At 40.3% G+C, this 26,933-nt stretch overlaps 1 protein-coding gene across 3 annotated transcripts in view; it reads right to left on the bottom strand.

Moving 5' to 3' along the window:
* The window catches only part of OSMR (oncostatin M receptor), a 96,948-nt gene that overhangs the window by 43,906 nt on the left and 26,109 nt on the right, over positions 1-26,933 (bottom strand). For 2 of the 3 annotated variants that reach the window (XM_011966146.1, XM_011966154.1), the window contains exons 3-7: positions 21,281-21,453; positions 15,895-16,066; positions 13,478-13,762; positions 11,805-11,940; positions 11,108-11,259 (exon numbers count right to left, since the gene is read on the bottom strand). In XM_011966146.1, coding sequence (XP_011821536.1) covers positions 11,108-11,259; positions 11,805-11,940; positions 13,478-13,762; positions 15,895-16,066; positions 21,281-21,453 — 918 coding nt within the window. Of the gene's footprint in view, positions 1-10,640; positions 11,260-11,804; positions 11,941-13,477; positions 13,763-15,894; positions 16,067-21,280; positions 21,454-26,933 lie in introns of those variants that run through there. The other variant, XM_011966161.1, reaches the window with a different exon arrangement.

Genomic DNA, 26,933 nt, shown 5'->3' with positions numbered 1-26,933 from the left:
ACTCTCTCAAGAATGCCAATAATTTGTATGTTTAGTGGCTTTACATAATGCCATATTTCTTAAAGACTTTGTTCATTTTTAAAAATTATCTTTTCTTTATTTTTGTCTGACTAGGTTAGTTTGAAAAAACGTTCTTCAAGCTCTGAAATTCTTTCTTCTGCTTTGTTCAGTCTATTAACAAAGCTTTAAATTGTATTTTGAAATTCCTTAAGTGAGTTTTTCAGTTCCAGTAGTTCTAATTGATTTCTTTTTAAGATGTTTATCTCTTTCTTCATTTCCTGGACTGATTTAGAAGTTTCTTCATGTTGATTTTCAACTTTGTCTTGGATCTCTGAGCTTCCTTACAATTGATGCCTTAAATTCATTATCTGTCATTTCTGAGTTTCCATTTTGGTTCAGGAGCCAGAGAGATCCTTTGATGTTGTTCAGCATTTCGATTTTCATGATGCCAGAATGCTTTTTCCTTCTCATCTGGAGAGGGTAAGGTCTTTTGGCTTTGCACTTATAGCCCTACAGCCCTACGTACTTCTGTCAGCAGGTTTCATTGTGGGCTGTATGGCTTGGACTACAGGCCAGTAGATGGCACTTGCGGGTAAGTGCCAGCTGCTACACAAGCAGGTGGGTAAATATCCTGTCTATGTTTACTGTAAAGTGTTCTGTTTTTGCAGGTGAAGGCCAGGACAGTGGAGTGCCCAGTTCCCTGGGGTTCCTGTTCTACAGAGGTAGGGTGACAAATGTGGGCAGAGCTGGAGCCCCCCTGGCTTGCCCACAAATACCCCAATGGTGAGCACAGGCACTAGCCCTGGCAAGGGTGACTAGGATAAGCTCCTGTAAACGCACTTAGGTCTCTGCAGGGATGGGGGGTAAATGGCTTCACCAGCTCCCCATCCTAGATAGGCAGGAACTTGAGCTGTTTCCCTGTCACTCCCCTGTTGCAGGACTTGTGACTCCTAGTTCAGGTGTACCTTGTAGTCTATCTGCAGTCCACAATGTGGTTGAAAGCCATGGGAAATGTCTGTTTTGTGACTCTGTGGGAGTGATTTCACAGCATAATCTCGTTACTCAACCCAATACAGATAGCTTTATGGCTTGTCTGTTCTCGGATGTGGCAGTACTACTGCTTCTTGTATGGGGGGACTCCACTCTTGGACCCACGCGAGTGGATGTTGGTTGCAGCAGTATTGGCTAGTTGAATCAGCCCAATCTCAGGCCCCAGGGAAAGTGGTTGGAGGGAGGTAGGTATTTCCACAGTTTCAGGCCACTAGCCAAAGGGAATATCCCAGGCCAGTGGGGGCTGGGTTTTCAGAAGGGCTCTGGGCCACAGCTGAAATGTTCAGGTAGTGGCAGGGAAGCTAGGCTGTGGGCCCTTCACTGGGGAGGGCAGCATTTCTCAGCTGAAGCAATGAAGACACATGGCTCTGGGGTGCGTGACATGCTCCTACTTCTTCCCACCCAACCGATGCTGGACTTCACTTTTGGGGGCACACAAGGGTGCCACACCTTGTTTACTACCTCGGGAGTTTTGCCCCAGAGGAACTCAGAGCCGTGACTGTCCACAGTGTTCAGGTGGGGGTGTGGCTATTGTGCTGGAGCCCAAGCCATGAGTCTTGCCTGGAGAAGGGAGGCAGGGGTGGCGGATCGTGTGATCTGCAGTCTGGGTGCTTCCTGGAGGAACACAGAGCCACACTACCCACAGTGTTCAGGCAGGGGTGCAGTTGCTGCACTAGAAGCCCAAACCAATGAGCCTCAGTGAGGAGCAGTGGGGCAGTCTGGCCACTCCCCAGCACCCAGGCAATGGCCTCTATTGGGGTTACAGCAGCTTGTACCAGGCCGCTCAGGGATCCAAGGCCTGTGGAGCTCCATGTGGGCTTGAGTAGTACCTCTCTAAAGACTCCAGGCAGCTCTCTGTTAGTCCAGAGGCCTGGGGCAGGGGCATGTGGGTTCTCATGTGCCCAGGATTACAAAGGTCCATGGTGTAAGTGTGGATTCCCCAAAAACTCTCACTTGTTCACCCTTTCCCCCACGTTAAGGAGCCTCCCCTGGCTCCACACCAGTCCCCGTAGGAGCTGCCTGGCTTTGCTCATCTCTGTTCTCCATGGGGCCTGCTGCCTCCTTTGTGAATCCTGATGTGACGTCTTAGACAATCTACTTGAAGAGCTAGTATTTACAGACCACTTTGTTTCCTCTCTGTGAGAGCAGTGAACACTAGCTGCTTCTAGTCAGTCCTCTTCAACTAGAAACAAGGCCATCTTAAGAAAGGACCTTGCATCCTTCCTGGGAGGACCTTGCATCCTTCCTGATTTCTACAAAATCAGAGTGCTGTTTGGTCTGCACACCTGATTTAATATTCTGTTTGCTCTGCACATCTGAGTTACAATTTTTGCAAGTACTCTGATCTTGGTTTCATTTTGATTTGGTTACGTGTATCTGTAAACAAGTTGGCTCTTTTTCTCTTGCTTGCTTTTCAATGTCTTCTGAGAACAAAAATATTGTAAATGGTGGCCAGGCAATGGCCAATTAAAATCCACTAAGGTGGCTACTCACCTTCTAAAATACTGGTCTAAACTCCTGACATTCCCTGACAGGATTTATAGGATTTATTTGGTCTGGAGAGATTAATAGCAAATAGAATGGGATTCCCCAGTACTCAGGCATGCCAAGTATTCTGGTTGGCTACATGACTTTTCCTCATGAACACTTTTCAGTCAATGGTCATCTTGAGAATCATTCAATGTCCCCAGACTTGTTTTTCTCAGTACCAAATTAAGAAACTACAACTATAGAATTTTTTTAAATGCTGGTATATAGAGGCTTCCAACTTCTTTATCTGTTTTTTTTTTTCTCTTCTTCCTCTCTGCTTACTCTGAATCTATTGACTTTTTCACTTGAATTAGGATATTCTACTGTTATTAATTTCAAAAGCCAAGTAGAAGTTTTCCTCAAAGCATTTCAGCCAAGATAAGAAAAACAAAAAGAGGGCTTTCAAACTGCAACAGGTCTGTGGCAACCAATAACCTAGCCTTGTACACCTAAGAGTCATCCTTTTGGAAATGTAAAATTAGGTTTGCCTTGCTAGCAGTTGCTTAGGGTGATATCATACCTAATTAAAAGACTGATAATCTAAAAAGAAAAGGACTAGATAAATGTTTATAAAAAGTTAGGCTCTCAGATTAAACAAGTCAAAATCTTGAGTTCGGAGCAATAATATAAGTTATCTCTGCCTGGCATAAAAATTTTGCTTTGTCTTTCAGGCATAAGCCAGAAAAAGCCAAGGGAGTCGGAGACTGTAAGTACCTTCCTCTAAAACATTTCCCCACTTAGGTTGACTAATTGAGCCAATGAGACTGGCAAACAAAAAGATAAATTATTGCTAAAATTGAAGGCCACTTGTAGATTTTGGTCTTGTGATACAATTTAGCTAGTCCTAGCTAAAATGCAAATATTTGAATGTTTAACCCCTAAACTCAGTTGAAACACAAAAAGGGAAGATGTTTTTCAAAAATCTGCCGTAGAAATTGCTTTACCCAAAATTTGGTACCCAGCCTTCATAAAATTACCTATCAGGGCAAATGTAACACAGCCACATGAACAGGTTCCATTTTGTCAGACATATCATTTGAACCCAACTCTCCTTCCATAAACCAGTGCACTGATTTTGAATTCTTGCTATCTGCCTGTAGGTTGGACTAGATCCTGTATTCTCTTAATTCCCTCCAATATTTGGCTACAACTCTCTAAAACCTGCTCTGTTCCTAAAGCCCTTAAACTGAAGCTGGACAACTTAACTTTCAAGGGACAAGTCTCATGCCTGATGTACGAGCTGCACAGAAAGGTCATGGAACCTACTGATTCCACACCCAGTGATCTTCAAGCTGCAAACGAGGACGAGAGGTTGATGGCTTTATGTAGTGAACAACTTTTTCCAAGATGATGGGACAAGATTCCCCATCATAATGAGACTCTTGCCCCTCTTTCGTTTTCCTTTCTTATGCGTATCTTTTTCTTTACAGGATAATAGTGTAATCGAAATTTCATAATCAGTAGTTTCTGTTGATAACTTGATAGAACCTGACTCCAGAGCTCCCTTAAGTCATGAAATAAGGAAATATCTGTGCTACTGCTAATACTACATGTTGTATACAGATAAATTCCTCTGGGGAAGTTGAGGCCTGTATACATACAATTTTTTAAAAAAACAGGTCACATAATTACAACAGGTCTCACCTAAGTCCCGTGTCATTTGATTTATTCAATTGTCTGCCCTTAAGGTGAGGCTCAAAGCTCAAAACTATTATGCAAACTGGGATTATCATATTACTATTAACTTTATTTTCCATTTTCCTTTTAAACTTTTGTACTTCTTCCTTGTCAAATTTCTGCTGAAGTACCATTCCTAACAGAACAATGCGGGCCCAGCACTTTGAGAGGATGGCCAAAAGACTACAGAACAGATAAAATTAAACTTAACAATGGACTCCAGGAAGGCTTATCCTGAGAGTAACTCCCTCCAGACCTCCCTTTGTTGTTCAAATATGGCTACAAGGGTTTTGACACTGACCCCTAGTTGCCAATCACTCCCTCCAATGTGGGACCAGATCAGTAACCCAGGACAGGTCCATCCTGGTTAAAGGATGATCAGCAGTGATTTCAGAGAGAGATCTTGATCCAAAGGGGGAAATGTGAAAGTTGTCAGAATAAAAATGGAGTCACATGATTTTTTAAAACCCTGAATAATGAAGCCAGGGAAGGCCATGAAGGGAAGGAGGGTTCTCATGCATGAATATCTGAATAAAAAATTCTCACAGAAGACTGCAAAAACCATAATCTTGCATAAAGGCCATCACAATCTCACACACACAAAAAATGTCTGCAAGGACATCTGCCCAGCAACTGCTTGTCTAAACTTGGACTGATACCGCCCTTGTTATTGATCCTTGTAGCTAAGGATAATTATCTCAAAACAATGATATAATCCTCCTCATTTTTTCCTTTAAAAACCTTTGTATTCCTTTACATTCCTGAATATACACAGTTTACTATGGCACACGTATTCCCATTGCAATGTCTATTCCCGAACATTCTCTTTCAGAGAATCTCCCTCTCTCTTCATTATGTAGAATGACAGCTAGCTAAAAAGGTGAAATATGTGTCACTCATGTGAATGCTCAGACTACTACAGCAGCCCTTATGAGAAAGTTGTCATCATTTTGAGTATCCCATGAGACTTTAAACTGAGCAAGTAACATCCTTCACAGCCCAAGCAACACAATAATGAATGCATTCTCATAGAATACGGTGGGCTTTCCATGAACCCTGTCCTTTGCAAGCCAAGGGAGCCATTGAATGATACTAAAGAACAGCCAACTCACACAGCAACTGAAGAAAGGACATCAAGACAGCCTACTGGTGGGGTAGTACTCTCATCTGACTAGGACAGTGTGGACACTAAACGCTGCTTTCCAGCACAAGGAAAACATGTCACTGCAGTGCATGCTGGGAAACACTGAGCTGGGCGGGGCTGGAGGCCTCCCTCTCATCCTTTAAGACTGCTCTCTTAGAGGCTTTCCATAACTATCCTAATGGCAGCAACATTGCGGGCATTCTCTACCCTATTACTTGAATTTTACCTTCTTTGTAGGATTTACCTGCACTTGAAGTTATTGTACTGACTTCTTTACATGTTAACACGTTGTTACGTCTGCAGTCCTCAATCCTGCCCCCAATCCAGCCCTCTCAACACACACTAGCATATGAGTTCACTAGAGGCAGTCACTCAATTTTGTTCATTGCTGGGTCCCCGGTGCCTGCTCTGTTGGAGGGTGAAGTGAGGATTAAGCTGAAATCTAAAGATATATAGTAATTAAGCAGGTGAAAGGAGAAGAGGGGGACATCCCAGTAAAAGTGAACAACATGTATAAAGATCCTGCATCAAAAGAGATTGCAACAAACCTGTAGAAGACAGAGAAGGCACCTGGCCTCACACTGAAAAAACAAGGGGCAGACAAAGAAGAAGGTGGCAGCCAACCTGTGCTTGACCATGAGGGTTGTATCAAGTGATATTGTCTGTATCTTTAAAAATGCTTTACTAATTTTGAAGCAGTGGTAATATGATCAAATTTGCTTTTGAGATGATCACCTATGCTGGGGTATAGAGAATATGAAGATACTTGTAAATCTGGTGGGAAGCTATATTTGTGGCCCAAGTCAGGAGGGAAGTAAATTGGGCTAAGGGAGTAATTGTGGAGACGGAAAGAAGTGAGTATGTTTTTAAAATGTTTAGAAATAAAAAATCAAATAGTAGTTGCAGATGGAGTGAATCTGAAAGATAAAAGGGTGAAAAGTACCACCAAGAATGATTCCTAAGTAACCAAACGCATACAAGATTCTGTCATGATTCTGCTATAGTGGAAAGCTTTCAGGTATGATATAAAATATAGGTCCCATCTGGCCAATACAAATGCCAATCTTGGACAGAAGATTGCAGAAGGTAGCAGCCAACCTGTGCCAGAACATGGAGGTCACATGAAGCAATGCTGTCTGTATCTCAAAAAAAAAAAAAAAAAAAAAAAATGCTTAAGTAATCAAACTCAAACTCAGACCACGGGAGCAGGGGTTCCCAGGAGTAACAACAGGAAAGAACAGAAGTCCTGCAAGGCAAGGAGCTGAGGAAAATGAGGAAATCCTCTTTTTCTTCCTCTCTCCTCCAGACACACAGGTCTGATAGTATCCAATCTAACCTCTTAATGCTGCTTCTTGAGGGATGAAAGTGAGGGGCACGGCTGAAGGTGAAACCCTGACCTGAAGGGTTGTTGGGTACAATGAAGAATGATTAATTATGTTTTTGGGGGGGCCTATATCTCTCTATCCTCAGCTCATCCCTAGGCCATGCTCTGCTTAGCCTTTCCCTGATATTTACCGGCTAACAGCATAAAAGACACTTACGGGGGAATTCAAGCTCAGAAACCAAGACAGTGAGACATCTGAGCAGCATGACTATGACGAGAAACACGACAAAGTGATTTACAGACTGCAGTGTAGCAGTGGTATGAGAATAAACAGCTGATGAGTTTAAAATTAACAAAAGAAACATTAAAAAAGACATACAAGAAATCTATGGATTAGCATAAAGAAGATACAGTGACTCTAAACGATGAATCTGATAAAATACCCTCAAAATACGTAAAGTAAAAATTTATAGAACTTCAGGGAGGAATAAACAATTTTACCAAAATAGTGAGTAATTTTAACATACCCTTCTCAATTACTGATAGGCCGGTCAGCAAAACCAAGAAAGATATAGAAGATCTGAACAAAACAATGAACAAATTTAACCTACTTCATCAGAGACTAGATCAATGCTTCTCGAACTTTGATACAGATAGGAAATCACCTGATGACCTTGTTAAAATACAGATTCAGGTTCAGTAGGACTGAGGCGGGGCCTGAGATTCTGCACTTCTACAAAGCTCCTAGGTGATACTGATGCTTCTGGTCCATAGACCACACTTTCAGCAAGGTACAAGCCCATAAAAAAAACCTCGACAATTTCAAAGAATACGTATCACATAGACACTTTCTATGACCACAGTGAATGTCTGTTACAAATTAATAACAAAAAAATAAAAATTTCATTTTAGAAAATTTGAAACAAATTAATTCATGGATTAGAAATGGTATCATATATAGTTCATTATAATGAAAGCACTGCAATGTTAAGTTAAAACTTACTGGACTGTTGTGGATGCCATAAAACTGGTATTTCAATGGAAATATATAGCTTTAAATATTTTATTTGTGAACTAATACTCAACTTAGAAAAGTAAAAGGAACAACAGAAAAAAATCCAAGAAAGTAGAAGAAAATGGGTAATAAAAATTACGGTGGAAATTCAACAACAATAAAACACAATAAAAAGAACAATTTTCAAAGCAAAAATGGTTTCTTTTAAAAAAGAAATCAAAGTAAACTTCTAGCAAGATTACCAAATAATAAGAGCAAAGGTACATATAGATAATATTGTGAATGAAAAAGACACAACCACAGATACAGCAGAAATGAATATGATGAGAAGACAACTACTTCAAAATAGACTAAAAGACATTGTAAAAGTGATAAAAGATATTAAAGAACAATATAAATCAGATTTAGCAAACGTCATGGATGAGGTAACAGAACTCAGGAAAGAAATAGATATATAACAAAAAATAAATTCAAAATTGAAGACTAAACTGGAAGTAGTTACCACAGGAAAAAAAACACAACAGATAATTTCTTAAGCAAATAGGAGGTAAAAGGAGAAAAAAAATTTTTAAATAAAATAAATGAAGGGATAAAAGTAATGCAAGAGAAAGTAACAAATATTAAAGATCGGAAAAAAAGATTCAATATAGAGTTAGCAAGAATTCCTGAAAAAGAAAACCAAAGGAAGGTGGCCAAATACCAAAAACGATAATTCAAAAAATTTCCTGAATTAAAAAAATATTTGATAATACATATTGAAAGAATGTACCATATTACTGAACACATCAACCTAGCATAGCCAACACCAAGACAAAGGTTTTAAAGAAAAAGAAAAAATCTTTTGGGCATCTAGGCAAAAAAACCAAGTGACTTCTAATGGGGAAAAAAAATAGATTACCATTACTACTAGGCTTTTCATGAGCCTTGTTGTATGCCAGTAAAAAAAAAAAATGCAAAAATGTATGATACTCAAGGCAGAACACGTAAGCTAAAAGTTTTATATCTATTCAAACTAACCATTAAATACAAAGACCAGAGTAAAACTTTTATTGACATTCAAAAATTCAGGGAACTGTTGTTTCCATAAGCACTTTCTGAAGAAAGTACTAGGGAATAAATTTCAGATTATCAAAATGACCAGAGAAATATTTGCATAAGCTCTAATGGTGAACATTAAACATATATAGTTACTTGTGGACTTACAAGATGCAGCAAGATTTAAAAGGGAGATGATATAACAGGTAATATCTATGTGCTGTGCATAGAACATCAAGGTGCCCTGCATTTGTGTATTAAAAGGGTAGGGTGGGAGGGCCATTTTTTTCCTAGGGTACGTGAATGACATGCCTGGTCAAACCAATCCCCTCAGCCCTATGCAAATCAGAAACCAACTCCTCCAGCCTCCTCACATAAGCAGCCACTTTTCCGCTGCACAGGGGGTTTTCTCTTTGTTCAAATCCCTCCTCCCTCTGTCTCTGTATGGGTGAGTTGTTTCCTTCTTCCTTCTTTCTTGCCTATTAAACTTTTCTCTCCGTAAAACCACTCCACATGTGTCTGTGTGGTTTTACGCAAACCGGCTCGAAACGAAGAACCGGGATGTTCCTCCAGTCATTGGAGCCATATCAGTAGTACAAAAAATATACAAGGAAAAAAAGTATACAAGGGAAACATTTAAAACTTTACGAAATGATTTTAACAGAGGCCTAAAGAAATATAAAAATTTACTATGTCCATGCACAGGAAGATTTAGTAACACCGAGATATTGATCTCTCCAAATTGTATTTATAGATTAAGTGCAAATCCAATGAAAAGCCCAGTAGGGCTTTTCATAGAATTTGGTAAATTAATTATCAATTTTACATAAAAGAGTATGGCACCAAGAATAGTGAGGATATTTCTGAAAAAGAATAGGGTGAGAGACTTATCCTACCTGATGTCAAGACTCATCTGAAACTTTAAGTAAGTGTAATACTAGTGCAGGAATAAACAGACCAACCAGTGGAATTAAGAATCCAGAACTCCCTTATGCTTTCATAACAGTGAAAGAGGTGGCATGTCAGATCATTAGCGAAGGAAGAGTTATTTGATAAACAGTTACGGAAAAATGGTTACCAAACAGAAAAATTCAATGTCATAACCCTATCTCACTTAATATAAAAAAAAATCAATCCCAGATGGATTTGGAATTTGCCTTCTTAAAAACCTTTAAACTTCTTACTAAAAACTTATAGGTGACTGCCCTTCTGATCTTGGGGTAGGAAATGATCTCTTTAAAATATTTTTATAAAATTATCTGCTTTAAAAATGATAAACTTTTGTTCATCAACAGACATATAAAAGAAAGTGAGTTACAAATTGGGATAAGATATTAGCAGTATAGAAATGAACAACAAATCAGTATCAGGAATATATGAATACTCTTACCAACAAAAAAATGTATAAATTGCATGCGTAAGCTTTTCATAAAAGAGAAAACAGATGTGGCCAAAACACTCATGAGATTCAATCTCAAGACTATCATGAAGTACCATTGTATAGCCATTTAATTGGCAAAAATAAAAAAAAAAAATGTGCCAATACCAACTTGGTAAGAATATGTGAATCTATAGGGTGGGAGTATAACTGGTACTACTCCCTTGAAAAATAATTTGACCTTATCCTATAAGTTGAACATATTCTACATCTGATCCAATGCTTAAGCATATACGCAAGAAAAACAATTGTAGATGTGTACTGGACACATGTATAAAAATGTTCATATTAACATGTACACAAGAGCAAAAACCTTGATACAACCTGCAAATCCATCAAAGGAGATGCACAAATAAAATATTTAATATTTACACAATGAAATACTACACAGCAGTAAAAGTGAATGGACTATAGCAACACTAAACAATATGTGCAAATATTAGCAATTTAATATTATATAAACATAATTACTGAATTATTACACACAGCTTGATATTCTTTCTATGCATTAAAACCAAACAAAATAAAGGCATTTTTACCATTACATAAGAAATGAGAATACACATGCACACAATTTAAAGTGATAATTATCTTGGTGGAAGGAGCGGGGGTGAGGGCATGATAGGATGAGATATGATAGAAGTTATTGTCAGAGTCCTAGTTTTGAAGTCGGGTAGTAAGCTCATTGGTGCTCGTGACATTATTAAAACAAACAAATAATAGCGGATGCGCGCATCCATGAGGAGAAACGTGGCATCAACAACAGGTATAAATTCTAACTCTCACATCGGCTGTGAATGAGGCAAAGATCTACAGCACATTTACTTGATGACACAGTCTGTCAAACAAAGACATGTTAGTAGCCACGGTGGGCTGTGACAACTCTAGTCTCACCTCGATGAGTCAGGTTAAAAAGGATATTGACACTTCTCTTCCTTAAGTAATTTTCAGCTATGAGTGTGAAGTTATACATTTCTTGTGAGTCTTGAGTTATTTGCCAATTACACCAGTTTTTGTGCGTACAAAGTTTCTTTTCCCCAGAAAATCTTAAAAAACAAAACAAAATAATACATTACAAGGTTTTTACTTGCATCAAAGCAAATGTATCCCTTATCCCTCAGGGCATACTCAGTGACTGTCAAACTATGTTCCCCATAATGGCATTGATCCGCCACCAACAAATACCAATAATGAAAATATTGTTTCTACAAATTTGATATATGTGCTGAAATGTCTTAACATGAATCACTGACTTCCCATGGGTGGCGAGAACATCCCTTAATTTACTTGGAATATTCCTAAAAAGTCAGAAATTGGGTAGACCCAGATTATCAGATATGACTATTTTCACGTCAAGGTATACATTAACTGTCTTTCTTACCATGCTATGCTAAATGTTCCTTTTTAAAAAACCTCAGGTAGAAAGTATTAGACACTTGTCACCACTTAAAGGTTTCCTCTTGACCTTGGCAGGTGGTTCTGAAATACCTGTTCAAATTTCCTGCAACATCTAAGTGTAGATTTTGCCATGTTGTCACAAGCACCTCAAACAAGGAAGAACTTTTCAATAATGTAACCAGAGCCAACTTACGATTCAAATAAAGTGTAGCTTTGGGAAGGTTGTTTAGACCACCCCAAGGCAGTGTCCGTCCCAGGATCCCAAGTACAGTGCAAAGTCTTGAAGTCCTGGGTTTCACAAGAAAAGTCCTTGGGCTCCTCAAGTACTTCTGTCCATACAAAGGAAAACATACCTAGTTAAATCTTTTTATTGGAAGATAAGCCAAATGGAAAGCTCTGTTTAGAGTCTGAAGCCACAGAGTTACTCTGAACAATGAAGGGGTGACTGAGGTGGAAGGCTACCTATCAACAGCCTCCAAAAGTCACTTTTCAGGGGTCACCTCATCTTGGCCCCTTCCCCTTCCTGCCCTTGTGATTTTCTGAGATGTCAAGGGCATGGATGGTCCATGTCATGCAAGTGGTTGATACTGTATCCTTTTGACAAGGGTTGTATCCCCAGTGCCTGCCAGTGTTTCATTTTGGTTGCTGTGGCTCACAGAATGCTTTGGGGATGTGAGAGAATCAGTCAGATTTGTGAACCTGCTAAATTCAACAGGCGGGAGCAGCGTGTTTGGGGAATGGCGAAGCACCTCCGAATCCCCAGAGTTACTGCTGCCTCTTGTGGCCATGCTAAGGGGACATAGATGAACCAGGCATCCAGGAGACTGGAGACTTCCTTTGGCAAGGGAGGCAGGGAGGGAGATGTTCCCTACTGTGCCGGGGAAGGAGATGCTCAAAACAAAATACAGGAGGTCACTAGTTGTGCACACACAGATCTATATAAAAATCAAGGCCAGGCGCGGTGGCTCAAGCCTGTAATCCCAGCACTTTGGGAGGCCGAGGCGGGCGGATCACGAGGTCAGGAGATCGAGACCATCCTGGCTAACACGGTGAAACCCCGTCTCTACTAAAAAGTACAAAAAACTAGCCGGGCGAGGTGGCACATGCTACTTGGGAGGCTGAGGCAGGAGAATGGCGTAAACCCGGGAGGCAGAGCTTGCAGTGAGATGAGATCTGGCCACTGCACTCCAGCCTGGGCAGCAGAGTGACACTACTTCTCAAAAAAAAAAAAAAAAAAAAATCAAAATGTTCCCACTCCACTAATATATCCAATGGAACCAATTTACTGCACAGTTAAGAACAGTAATGGCCTCCATTTGCTGATCTCCTACTGCACACCGCTATTACTGTGGCCAGGCGCTACCCACATTCATTAATCCTCACAATCACCATCACTGTCCCCATTTTACAAAGGAGGAAACTGGCTCAGAGAGGCTAGGAAACTTGGCCACCATGACACACCCAGCCAGGGAAAGAAGATTAAAATCCAGATCTCCTGGGCTACAACTCTGGCTGACTCCGTGGCTGTCCAATCTATAGCCCCTGCCCTCCCTCTGTGATCCCAAAGTAATTCCAGCACGGGTGGGGCAAAAAAAGGTATTTTCCCAGTGGTCCAGGTCATGACCTGAACTGTCTCTATTTAATACTATTGATCTCTAGGAATACAACTCTCAGTAAGGACAAGAAAACAACAGGAAATCCTGGAAACATTACTAAAGGTCATCAACTTCAGAGCCTCTCCTAGAAAACTTGGGAAACAAAAGAAAATCAAGATCGTGGGTGGAAGTGTTTGTCTTCTAGTAAAGGAGATTTAATCTATTCCCCAGGAAATGAGAAGAAAGGGCCACAGAGAATTTGCATACTTACTTGAGACAAAGAGAACGATGCCTTCTATGCCTTTACTGACATTTCCTTGACTCGCCTCACAATAGATATTTGTCCCTCTATTCCTAATGAAAGGCACACTATTCAAGTTGAATGCAGTTACATGTGGATCAAGTTGTTCTCCGTGAATCTGTTTCCCTTCCAAATAACAGGATACATTATTTTGAATGTTCCTAGAAACATAACAAATGGTAACATTGGAGCCTTCTTCCACCAGCTTATCTTTAGGGAAAACGAACAATATGCTCTGTCCAAGAGAATCTTGTACTGCAAGAAAAAAAAAAATAGCCAAGTTAGAATCGCACTCAAAATTCAAGCCTCTTAAAACAAGTTATCCATTTGCCTTCAGCAGATAACTTTAGCTTTTTCTACCTTCTGGAGAAAATAGCAACCTAAATTTCTCTGCCAAACCTCTACCCTTTGGTGAATGCAAGACAATCCTTTCCACCATTGCTCCTATTGTTACACTGATACCACTGCTGTTGCTCTTACTGCCACAGACAGCACATTACTATTACCACCTGAAGATTGCATGATTGCTATTGCTGGGTTATTGTAACTGCTTTCTATCAAGTCCCAGCCCTGCCCGAGGCCACGTTAAGTGTTTATGTACAGTATCTCATGTCATTCTTAGTACCTTACAACAAGGGGTCAGGTAGGACTTAGCCAGAGTTTGCTCAGTTAGAAAGTGGCGAAGCCACATTCAGAATGGCAAGGTGTATACAGCTCCCAAATCCCTCATAATCTCTTCATTATACTGGAGATCATATCTCTTCCTACCTTCTCTGAAATGCCAGTCCCTCAAGTGTGAGGGGTCTTTTAAAAGTTCATTTTTTTAAAGCTTTTTAAAAATCCAACGTTCAAGCGATTCTCGTGCCTCAGCCTCCTGAGTAGCTGGGACTACAGGCATGTGCCACCATACCCGGTTGATTTTGTGTATTTTTAGTAGAGCTGGGGCTTCATCATGTTGTGCAGGCTGGTCTCGAACTCCTGCGCTCAGGCAATCCGCCCGCCTCGGCCTCCCAAAGTACTAGGATTACAGGTGTGAGCCATGGCACCCAACCTCTTACTATCTTTTTAATATCTTTCCCTGTGGATGTGTACTCCTTTCCGCAGTAGGATATAATGGTTAAGCACATGACCTCTGGAGTCAGACTGTCTGGGTTGGAATTCCAGCTCCAACGCTTAGTGGCATGGTGACCTTGCATGGCTTCTTTAACCTCTCAGTGCCTCAGTTTCCTTTTCTGTGAAGCGAGGATAAGAAGTCCTTTTATAGGACTGATATGAGAACTAAATATGTATAGTACTTTAAAAAGTGACTAGGTCATAGATTTAATTCAATTATTATTATCTCATTATTATTATTAGTTTAATGGGAGCAAAAGAAACTGACAAAACCCACTCTAAATTTTAATTACAACAAAATTAAATTATCAGTATTAAAGAATATTTAAAATATATTTATCCATAATCTCATCTTCACCACTTTCATTTATCCATATTCCGCTTCCCCACCCTTCAAGTCCCGACTAGATTGGTGGGGACTACAATTTGAGTCCACCATCTGTTGTTTTTTGGTGTGTGTGTGAGAGACAGAATCTCGCTCTGTGGCCCAGGCTGGAGTGCAGTGGTGTGACCTAGGCTCACTGCAACCTCTGCCTCATGAGTTCAAGCAATTCTCCTGCCTCAGTCTCCAGAATAGCTGGGACTACAGGCGCCCATCACCATGCCCAGCTAATTTTTGTATTTTTAGTAGAGACAGGATTTCACCATGTTTCCCAGGCTGGTCTTGAACTCCTGACCTCAAGTGATCCGCCCGCCTTGGCCTCCCAAAGTGCTGGGATTACAGGCATGAGCCACCATGCCCAGCCCTGCTTTTGCAAATAAAGTTCTATCAACAAAGCCCTCTCATTGGTTTACACACTGTCTATGGCTGCTTTCACACTGCAGTAGCAGAGTTGAATAGTCAAAACGGAGACTGTATGCTCTGAAAAGCCTACAGTATCTCTTACCTGTCCCTTCACAGAAAAATGCTCCCAAACTCTACTCTAGATGCATACACATTTTGTGTTGCTCAAATAAATACATATTTACAATTTATGTCTTGCTTTGTCCACTTAACATTTATAATACACACACTTTACATGTTTTGAAAACAAATACAAAATTGCCTCAATCTGCACAACTATGTCAATGAGTAAGCTCAGAAGTAAGACTTCAGACTATATCTTCCAGTGCCAAGTTTTACACCTGTGTTTTTTAGTTCCCATAGGAGCCAAAGGAAAATAATGTCAGCGTCTACCCAGGGTTCCTCAAAGGAGATTTCCACTATTTGACTATTGCTCCTCATGAAAAAATATATTAACCCTTTTCGCTCTTGTAACCACCTCACTTCTTACCACTGACTTCCTCCCAGGAACTCCAGTTGCTCCAGAAATTTGGCTCAGGGAAACTGGCATCGTCTATCACACTCTTTATTCTTACAAAGTGTGTGGCACATTCCAAAGGGAGTTCCGATTCCCAGCTCCAATGCAGAACCTGGTTCCACTTCACAGTGGTGCTGTAATTCCCCTAAAAGCAAAGAGGAAAAAATTGGAAACACACAGCCATCTTATCCTATAAAATAGCTTGACTTGACTTATCCCAAAGCACAAACCTAAGACCCCAATGCAGGTCTACAATATGTACCAGTGAAGTCCATTTCTGCTAGTCAATTCCCCATGCTCTGATGCCTCACATGGGAGCCAGCTATGACCTCCTGCCTTTTGAAAACTCAGCTTCTAATCCCTATGGTCTTCCAATTCCAGGGGACTCATGTGGAACAACTGGGAGAGGAGACAGAGGCTACTCAGGTCTTGGGGGAACAGATCAGAGACAGAAGGTGTTCACTATGCCAGTCCCAGAGAATCTGCTAAGAAAGTTCTTGAAAAGTAGAGAACTAACACAGTCATCCTTTTTAAAAAAAAATTGATTGTTTTTTAAAAATATTCGTCTTTGGTAAGGTTTGGATTAGGATGGTCAGATCTCAGTCAAGAAAGCAGTCTTTCATGGCACAGCAGAAGTTCCATTTTCTCTCGGAAGTTGACAGGTGGCTCTCTGAGTCTCCCTTGGTTTTCTGTCTCTTGTCCTTTCAGATATGGTGGCCACATGGACCACATTCCATCTCTTGGGCTCCATCTGTCAGACTCTTAGGTCCTGAAGATGTCAATGACACAAAATGTCTTACACTGTTCTCTAGGAAGTTTGTCTAAGTTGAACTGTAATTTGGGCTTCTGACACAGCCTTTAGCTTTCATCTTTCTGAGATGCTGGTGTTTCCATTCTCTAATTCCACAGGCTTCAATGGTTCCTTTACACCTTGCCCTGTCATGCAAAGCCTTCTATAATCTGGCTCCAACCCAGCAGTCCCTTGCAGGAATCATCTCTCCAAACATAGTGCTTCCTCTACAATTCTGGATATGTCTTATGATTTCAGACCTGTCTTTGCTCAGGCCGTGTCTTTGGTTTGGTATCTTCCACTCCCTGCTGTATGGGGATCTGCCCCGTTCTTCAAGCCCAGGTTATGCCCCTTCTCCTTCATGAAGCCTTTCTTGCTCTTTCCTCTGCATTCCTCTTGTCTCCACCCCTTCTGAGGCCCTCCTATATACTGTGGCTAGCTGTTGGTATATCAGCTGTGACTCCAGCATGGTCCTGAGGGAGCAGGAACCATGCTCTCTTCTTCATGTGCCCCATAGCTCCAGGCATGCTTTCTCCTCAGTGTGCCTCCTCCAAGACCCCTGTTTCCTGCCCCACAGCTGCAGGGTGGAGGCGACACACACTTGACACTTCCTGGGGGAACCTGAGTTTGAGTCTGCATCCATGTTTCTAAGGGAGAATAATAAGTCCTCAGTGAAGGAGATAGGACAAGTCACATGTCACACACTGCTTGGAGTTAGCAACTCGGAGGCCTTCTTCTATTTATGTCTGCCCCCTGTGCAGGTCACAAACTTGAACCAGTGCCCCTGACAGAATTAAACCCAGCCCTGGGCTGAGAACATCCCACCCCGGGGGCATTTAATTGTGGGCTTTCTTTTTCACTCTCTGCAGACTGTGGTTTTATAAATGTTTATATTTGATTTCCATTTATTGCATTACTTTATTCCTAGATCACAAAATATGTTCCTTTAACAAGTTCTGAGGTCCTGATCCATGAAACTCTCACTATTTAACATGAGCAATGTCAAGTACATTTTGCTTAAATACTTTTAAAGTTCAAGAGCAAATATCCCAGGACTTTGGGAGGCCAAGGCAGGCAGATCACGAGGTCAGGAGTTTGAGACCGGTCTGACCAACATGGTGAAACCCCATCTCTACTAAAAATACAAAAATCAGCCAGGTGTGCTAGTGCGCATCTAGAATCCCAGCAACTCAGGATGCTGAGGCAGGAGAATCGCTTGAACCTGGGAGGCGGAGATTGCAGTGAGCTGGGATTGTGCCACTGCACTCCAGCCTAGGCAACAGAGTGAGACTCCATCTCAAAAAAAAAGAGCAAATATTTCCTCTCTTCCCCCGACCCCTGCCAGAAGGAAGTACATCAATAATGGCAACCTCACTCTAATGCCAACAGGTCACAGACTGAATTTTACCTCCCTTCTCTCCCTCAAACGCAGCTGCTTCTCTCACCTGAATCTCTGCTTTGGCTGGACCCCACAGTCGCTTCTCTTACCTGCATCTCTGCTTTGGCTGAATCCACAGCTCGCTTCCTAGTGGCCACACATCCCTTTCCCCAGTTCCCCACCACACTCTGCTGTGCGGCTATTCAAATCAGAGCTTGCCACTTCCTTTGTTCTTATTGCCCTTGGGATAAAAAAACAAAACCTGAGCATGCACCTCATGGTCCTGTGCATCAAGGCCTGCGCCCCCATCCCCATGTGCTCAGGGATCCAGCACCACAGCCGGCTTACAGGCCTGGAAATTCCCCAGCCCCTTCTCTCAGGGCCTCTGCTCATGCCTGTTGGGTCTGCTCAGAGCACTCTTTTCTATTCTGACTTGCGAAATTAACTTCAATCCTCTTGGATATTGTCTCAAACAGCCCTTTGTCCAAATTGTGGGAGAAGATGAGGCCTAACCCCAACCTCATAGCATCTCATCAGTGATCTGCACACACACAGCCCATGTGTAGAATAGCCTATTTGTGTGTTCACCTCCTCATTCTTTCCAGCGGGCTCAGCGCTGACATTCCCACACTGCGCACAATGCCTGATCTGGGCGCACAGTCTAAAACTCTGGACTGAATGATTTAATCATTTCATTCATAGGCAATGAGTTGTATTTCCCCCAGACACTATTTATGTGTGGAACCTCTTTAACCTCAACTTCTGCTTTGTGGTCTTTACAGCCCTGTTAATGGAGGAGATAAAACTTTTCCCCAATTCAGTGATTTTTTTTCCTTTAAATATGATGAATTGTCTTTGGGTCATTTCATTCATTGAAGCGGTAAGTTTAATTTGACCCTTGCAGACATCAGCAAGTCACAAGAAATTGGCATACCCATTTACGCAAAAGTCTAACAGAGGTCACTGATTTGTTACTGAGATGTTTGACTCCCACACCTGGCTTCCTTCCAAGCTTGAGCTCTTACTCTACTTTGTCTTCCTATGCCATTGACAAAATCATAAAGCAAAGGGAAGGGGAGGACCATGACCCAGGAGGGCAGGACCATGCAGTTCAGGGTTCCAAATGGCCAGTGCCATCCAGGAGACAGCTCAGTGCCTCTGGTCCAGCTACAAGTAACTAAGTCAAGGCGCTCTTCCTTTGGCTTGTTTGGGAACAGAGGTGTCCGAGACATTGAGTCCAGAGGCTTCACCCTATCCCCCAGCACGAATGAGAGTACCCTGTCTGACTTGCACTACAGGGAACTTCCCTGTATAAGGGAGATTTTGGTCTTAACAGAAGCAGCATCCTCCTCCTTAACTGGAGGAGGATCTTACATTTCTCCTCAACTTCAGGTATGAGTGATTCAGACAGCGTTTCTCAAGGCATCCTCTGTTCCATAGGACATGTGCCCACCGATGGCCTGGGGCTGCATGTGACTGTCATCCCTTTCTGGGCACAGGGTTGAAGGATGATTGCCACTCTGTCACCTGGAGCAACACAACAAACCTCTCTGTGCTGTGGTTTCTCCACTGTTGTAGTCAGGCTGGGTTGAGTATTGTGAGGACGACACGATAGACAAGGCAAAACTCTACCCTGAAGGGTCTTGAGCCCTAGAAGGTTACAGAAATAGTCTATACTAGCTGCTTTCCCTTGAAAAGAGGACTCTTATGGGAATCAAATATGAAAACAGATATGAACAATTGCTTTTTAGGAAAATAAAGAAAAAGATCCACTTGGTCTATGGCTAATATTACTTTTTCTAACAAAACAATAGATATGAGTTACCTTTTGGAAAAATAAAGAATGGGATCCATGTAGTCTACAGTTAATGTTATTTTTGCTAATGGTGCTAAGTGCTAGTCTTCCACAATTCCTCCAGCACATCCACCTCAATTTTTCTTTTTGTGGATAATCCTTAGTCTCAATATGACCTTTGCTTCTATGTTTTACTCGTCCCAAATTACCAACGAGTGTACCCATTAAAAATACAAAAATCAGACTCACTAATATAAGGTGGGATAGTGGAAAGATGTGTTGATAGAAGGGAGTAAACAGCTACACACAAGCATCGCTGTTGTTGAAAATCACCATACCAAGTCTCATTGTGGGAAACTGCCCTTTGAGAGGTAGAATTATAGACTTGATATGAATCCTAAATGGACAGAGTCAAATTTTTATTAAACTTGCTCAGATCTCAAATTTCAATAATGAATATGGAAAGAAACTGAAAATGTTAAAATTAGTGACTTGTATGCTTTACCAAAGGAACTATCCACGCTATGTCTGTGTACCCAAAGCCTCCACTGCCTGGGTGAAGAGTGGAGCCTGGTTGAGCTGACAGAGGACCCAAGCACAGTCTTAGGCTTCTCTTCCCTGCAGGAAAATTCTCAGTTCCTTTCAATGAGAAAACATTCCACTGTCCTTAAATATCCCATGAAAATGACTGAACATTATGTGCATATAGATTACTATAGTTCCCAGATGAGAAACGGAAATCATTAGCCACTAATGTGTCCCAGTGCCCTAGATGGGGACACCTCGGGCAAAACTGACCTAATAATCGTTTGAACTAAGTGAAAAATCCACCCCAAAGAATTCAAAGACAAAAAGAGTGTGAAATTCAGTATTTTCTTAATTTAATTTGTTGTGGAAAAAGCCACATGTGAGGCAACAAAGGACACAGGAAATTACCCAACAACATGGCTCCTTGTTGGATGGAACATTAAGTGCTAGAACTTACTCATCCTTGCATTTCAGCTGGGTACAGGCCAAGAAACTGTCAGGACGCTACATTCAAGAGAAAAATGTTGCCAAATGATTACATCTTATTTAGGAAAATCTCTAGGGGACAGAGAAGAAAGAGGTAGGAGGAATGAAATGGTTAATCTTCATGGCTCTCTGGAATCCAGTATTCATGAGGGCAGACTCAACAGTCTCCTTAGCAGACAGACCAAAGCTGAGAAAACCTATTTTCTTAGTGCATCCCATCCTACCTACCTATCCTTAACTGAAAACACAGAAATGTAATTGTTTAGACAAACTGTTTTGAGCTGCTAACGTTTCCAAAATGAGAATTTTTCAGATGTTATAAAAGAAAGCCACGGTGTCTTTTTTTTAAAGATGACTTTTTGAGCCAAAAAAAATTACTTACCACCCAGATGACATTGGATGTTTCAATCCTACTGATCTGGATCTGAAATACCATTTTCAATTCCTGATGATAAGGAAGGTTGTGGACAGTCCATTGTAAATGCAAACTCTGACGTATAGAATTGGTGGAAACTTTAAGTGACACAGGAGTCAATGGTAAACGTTCAGCCAAGACTGGAAAGATCAAAATGAAGTATGAAATAATATTTAATACGAGCATGATTGAAGAGTCAGAAATAATTAAACTTTAATATCATCATTATTTAGCTCTGGAAAATATTGCTCATATGTGCATCCTGGAATCAGACACTTTGGAAATGTGGAAGAGAATTTAGAAATCACTTAGCAGACACAGAAATTAAGATCTAGATGAATGAAGTGACTTGCTCAATAGTATACAGCAAGTTCATACATTGATAAACAGGTAAACGAAAGAGAGGAATCCTTTATTGGACAATCTAACTGGTTTGGAAATTTATAACAAGTCTGAAAAAAAGAAAGAGGACTTTTTGATGGAAATGTTATATTTCTGAAAATCAGAAATAAAAGTTTCCTTTTTGAAAGTTAATATTTTATAGTTTGATAAAAGACTACAATGTGGGAGCATGTCTTATCTGTAGACATGGTCATTTATGTCTCAATGTATTTAACTTAAAAGATAAAGATCAGCAAGAATTAACTGAACTCTTTCAATGAGATCAGCAAGATACCAGACATTTGATGTGAAACAATTGTGACAAGGTTCCTAGCTCAAAGAAGGAAGTTAGTTGGAGAGACATGATGAACTCATATAAAATAGTCCAAGAGATTGGAATTTTAGACCAGTTAGTGGTATGACACAGTCTGTAAAAGAATAGGAATTCAAACATGAAACAGGTTTGCTGAAGTTGGTGGCCCTGGGAAGCAGCAGCCTATCTCTTAGGCTGACTGCATAAACCACCAATGGCGCCACTGCAAATGGCTGCACACAGAGATTTAAGCAGATATATCTGCCACTAGAGACAGAATGTGTCCTGACTGAGTGAGTTAAGTCACTGCTATTTCTTAGAGAAAAACAAATCATGACTTTCCACTTAAGAGGAGAAAAACACCATATAGATTGGAAAATAATTGTGTATTGCTGATTCAACTATTTCAACTGTGAGGGTATCAGAAGTAAACTGCGAGTGGTACAAAGGTATTGAACAGATAAAGCCTGCATCGATAAAATCAGCTGCTATCTGATGACCCATGGCATAACAGATATCATCTTTTAAGCATTCAGTTTTCTAGTTTCAGGGGGATTTCCCCTCCTCATTTGAATCCCTCTAACATTAAGTTTAAATGGTAAGAGACTATCTCATTTTGACAACAAAAAATGGAAACAATCTTCAATACTGAAAAAATGTCCCCAAACTGCCATTCTGCACATGCTATTTTTCTCATAGGGAAGTAAAAATAACAACGAAATTGAGCACATGTTATTGACCAGGCACAGTGCTAGGGCCTTTACTTACATTGTCTCATGCAATACCTGCTATAAAACTGTTAAACAGCAATTCTTTAGATAAGGAAACTCAAGATCAATTAGGGTAAATAACATATACAAAGCGATGTGAAATTAAATAGGAATCTCTCTAATACCAACACCTGTGTCCCCCTTTACTGTCCTCCAACTGTTAAGACAGGAGCATTGGCCCAATCGAAGTTTGCATGGAATGGAACATCTGAGACGTATTTTGCATGGCGCCAACAGCAAAGTCCTGCCATGGTCAGGACACAGGTGACAGGATGGGGCTCTGTATGGAGCCAGATAAACTGACGAGCATCCCTGGTGGATACAAGACAAACATGATGTTTTTCATGTGATTGGTCCACACAGTAGAAAGCTTCAGATTCAAATGGGACATAACCTCAGAATTTGGAAGAACACCTCAGACAACTCATTCTATGAAAGTGAGATGAACAAGAATGCCCATAAAAGGAAAGAGAGCCACAATGGTTACCTTCCCAGAAAGTTACCTTGTGATATTTTGTAAATGTGATGCTGGGAAGGGCTAGGGTGATAACTATAATCTCAGTGTGAATTCCACGACCATGAGTTTGGCAGTGGGTCCTTAGATCTGAATCCAGAGTATGAGCAACAACAACAACAACAAAAAATAGCCAATAAAATAAACAATTTTGTGCATCAAATGACAATATCAAAAAAGTGAAAAGACAACCTATAGAATGTGAGAAAATATTTGCAAATCATATATCTGATAAGGTTCCAGTATCCATACTATATAAAGAACTCTTACAAACCAGCAACAAAAGACAAAGAACACACTTTAAAAATAGGCAAAAGAGTCTGGGCAACATGGAAAAACCCTGTCTCTACCAAAAAAAAAATACAAAAATTAGCTGGGTGTCATGGCACATGTAGTCTCAGCTACTCAAGAATCTGACATAAGAGGATGGCTTGAGCCGGGGAGACAGAGGTTGCAGTGAACCGTGATCACGCCACCGCACTCCACGTGGGCAACAGAGTGAGACCCTGTCACAACAAAATAAAATAAAATAAAGTAAGTCAAAAGACTTGAATGAACATTTATCCAAGGAAGATATACAAATGGCTAAAAAGCACATGAAAAGATGTTCAATATCATTAGTCACTAAGGAAATTCAAGTCAAAATAATCAAGTCACATCCATGAAAATGGCTATAATAATTTTTAAAATGGAAATAACAAGTGTTGGTGAGGATGTGGAGAAATTACAGCCCCTGTACAGCCCCTGTAGGAATGTAAAATGGCTCCGCAAAACATTTTGACAGTTCTTCAAAAAGTTAACTCCAGCCTGAGTGACAGAGACCCTGTCTCCAAGACAAACAAGTTAAAATAGAATCACCATATAACCCAGCAATTCCATTTGTAGGTAGATATCCCAAAGAATTGAAAGCAGGAATTGAAACAAATAATTGTCCACAAATTTGTAGCAGCATTATTCACAACAGCCAAGAGGTGGAAACAACTGAGACTTTCATCAGTGGATGACCAGATGAACAAACTGTGGTATATACATACGAAGGACTATTACTCAGCCATAAGAAACTGAATACTGATACATGCTACAATTGGATTAACCTCACAAACATCATGCTAAGTGAAAGAAGCCAGATACAAAAGGTTTTATACTGTGATTCCATTTGTATGAAATTGCCAGAATAGTAAGTACCATAGAGACAGAAAGTAGACTGGTAGCTGCCAGGGGCTGAGAGAGAGGGGAATCAAGACTAACTGCTTAAGCAGTGGTTTCCTTTCCGTGTGATGAAGATGTTTTGCAACTGAATCGGGTGATGGTTGCGTAACATTGCGAATGTACTAATATTGCTAATTTACGCACCAAATGAGTATCATGAATCAATGTCACTAATTACTCATGATAAAAATGCTTGCATAATACAGAAATTTAGTTCCCATAATCCTACTCTTTTATTCTATTGCCAAATTTAAATCATATGTATTTTCATTGGATTTTCCCATACACTTTTAAAAAATGTATTGGAATATGTACCCCATTTTACGATTTTTAAAGGTCATGGTTTTTTTTTTTAAATCAATAAAGTAAAAATAAAATGTTAACAGTCACTATAACAGCAATTATTTCTGGTTGATAAGGTTGAGTGATTTTAATTTTCTTCTTTATACTTTTTGGTATTTTGTAAACGTTCTTCAGAAACACATATTAATTTGAGAATCAAATAATAAGTTATATTTTAAAAGAAATACTTCGTTAAGCTATCCGATTCACTCCACTGTAATCATACCTCAGAATCCCTCCTTAGATTTCCTAAGCCCTTGTTTGGAGCACTGATTGCAACATGCTGTAAGAGTTTGTTTCTATGTCTGTCTCTCTGTAGACTGTGAGTGAAACAAGGTTGGGACTCAGCCTTACTCAGCTTAGAGAAACCAAGACTAAGAACATACCAGTTATGGGAAAGACATTCAGTGATTGGTTGCTGAATGAATGAGTCAACTATCAGTCTAAACTTTACTTCTGGAAGCTCTAGACAAAAGAAGAACTCTTTATATTAACACATGCTATCAGTGAGTGCTGAATGACTCAAGTGCTCGAGTGACGTCAGTCAAAAATAATCTGGTTAAAAGCGACCTAGGACTTCCTTGGGAAATAGTGGAAAATGCCAAGGTTAAGTCAGAGAGATCAAATAATCATAAAGATTATTAAATCCAATCCCATTATTTTTCAGACGAGGAAACTGAGGTTAAAAAAAGGGAAGTGACTTTGCCGCAGCTGTACAATCAGACCAGAAGCTAGGGCTCCTGGGTCTCTGTCCAGCTCTCTTTTTATAATGCTGGAGTGTGGCCAAGAAGGCCAGGTTTGGGAATCAGACCAGGACTTAACCACATACTCTCCTCCCACTTTCCCCACCCTGTTTCTCTGACCATCCATAACACTACTCAAGGAAATAAACCATTGTCCATTCATAAGAAGGTTTATCATGCAGCAATTAAAAATAATGTTGTTTCTAGAAGAACATTTAATATCAAAGAAAAAAACTCATCATATGTTGTAGTAATTGTTTTAAGTAATAAAAAAATCCTGAGTATATATATACTATAATTTAACTTTTATTTTAACACACACTATGTGTTTATCTCCCTATCTCTGTCTGTATGTACATATACACAACAGACAGAGGAATATATTGCTGCAGTCATAATCTCTGGCTGATGGAAACATGTACCGAGGGTTAACTGAAGAAAGTCTTGGCTCTGCCTTGTTGATTGGAGAAATTAAGCCAGGTTATTAGGAATAAATCCTCAGGAGAAATTGAGACAAGAAATCCGAACAGTACAGGTCAGAGCAAAGACAGGATTAATTACCAAAGAAAGCATGCTTGACAGAGAAAGCTGGAAGCAGAAGTGAAGATTGGTTGATAGAAAAACAGGGAAATGCATATCTGATCTAAATAAAAGAACCTGAAAGTATGAGCAGCAGAGCTTACTCTGAGAGCAGAGTGGCTTGTACATAAAAGGCACATAGTAAATAGTGCTGAATCAGAAAATGAAACTTTACTAGAGAAATGAGCTGGGCTGAAAGCTTAGAGTTAGATGCCTGGGATTTCCTGGAGACCCTGTGTAATCGAGTAACCCATTTTTCAGAAAAAAAAGAGAATGAGTTACTATTGTTTTATTATTTTCTCTTTTCCCCATTTCCCTCTGTTCCCCACTTCCTACTTAGCCCTTTGGAAATGCAATTATAACCTTTTATCTCCCCTTCACCAGACACTCCCTACAGGGCAAGTTCATCTATTAATAATGATATGATTAGAAGCTCCAGAGAGGAACTCTCACCCACCAGGAGACTGCCTTGAGAGATAACAGTTGATTTACAAACCAAAGTATGCCCACTGTGAAACTCTCCCCGACCTGGAGAATTTTCAGCCACCTTACAGTCTATTTCTGCCCATAAGGATGCCAACTCAGAAATAATACCACACATCTACAGCCATCTGATCTTTGACAAACTTGACAAAAACAGGAAATGAGGAAAAGATTCCCTATTTAATAAATGGTGCTCGGAAAATTGGCTAGCCATAAGTAGAAAGCTGAAACTGGATCCTTTCCTTACTCCTTATACGAAAATTAATTCAAGATGGATTAGAGACTT

Source organism: Mandrillus leucophaeus, unplaced genomic scaffold, assembly GCF_000951045.1.
Source record: "Mandrillus leucophaeus isolate KB7577 unplaced genomic scaffold, Mleu.le_1.0 Scaffold119, whole genome shotgun sequence".
NCBI classification, from domain to species: domain Eukaryota; kingdom Metazoa; phylum Chordata; class Mammalia; order Primates; family Cercopithecidae; genus Mandrillus; species Mandrillus leucophaeus.
Note: the sequence above shows the minus strand (reverse complement) of the source record. Positions and strands in the feature narration are given on the sequence as shown.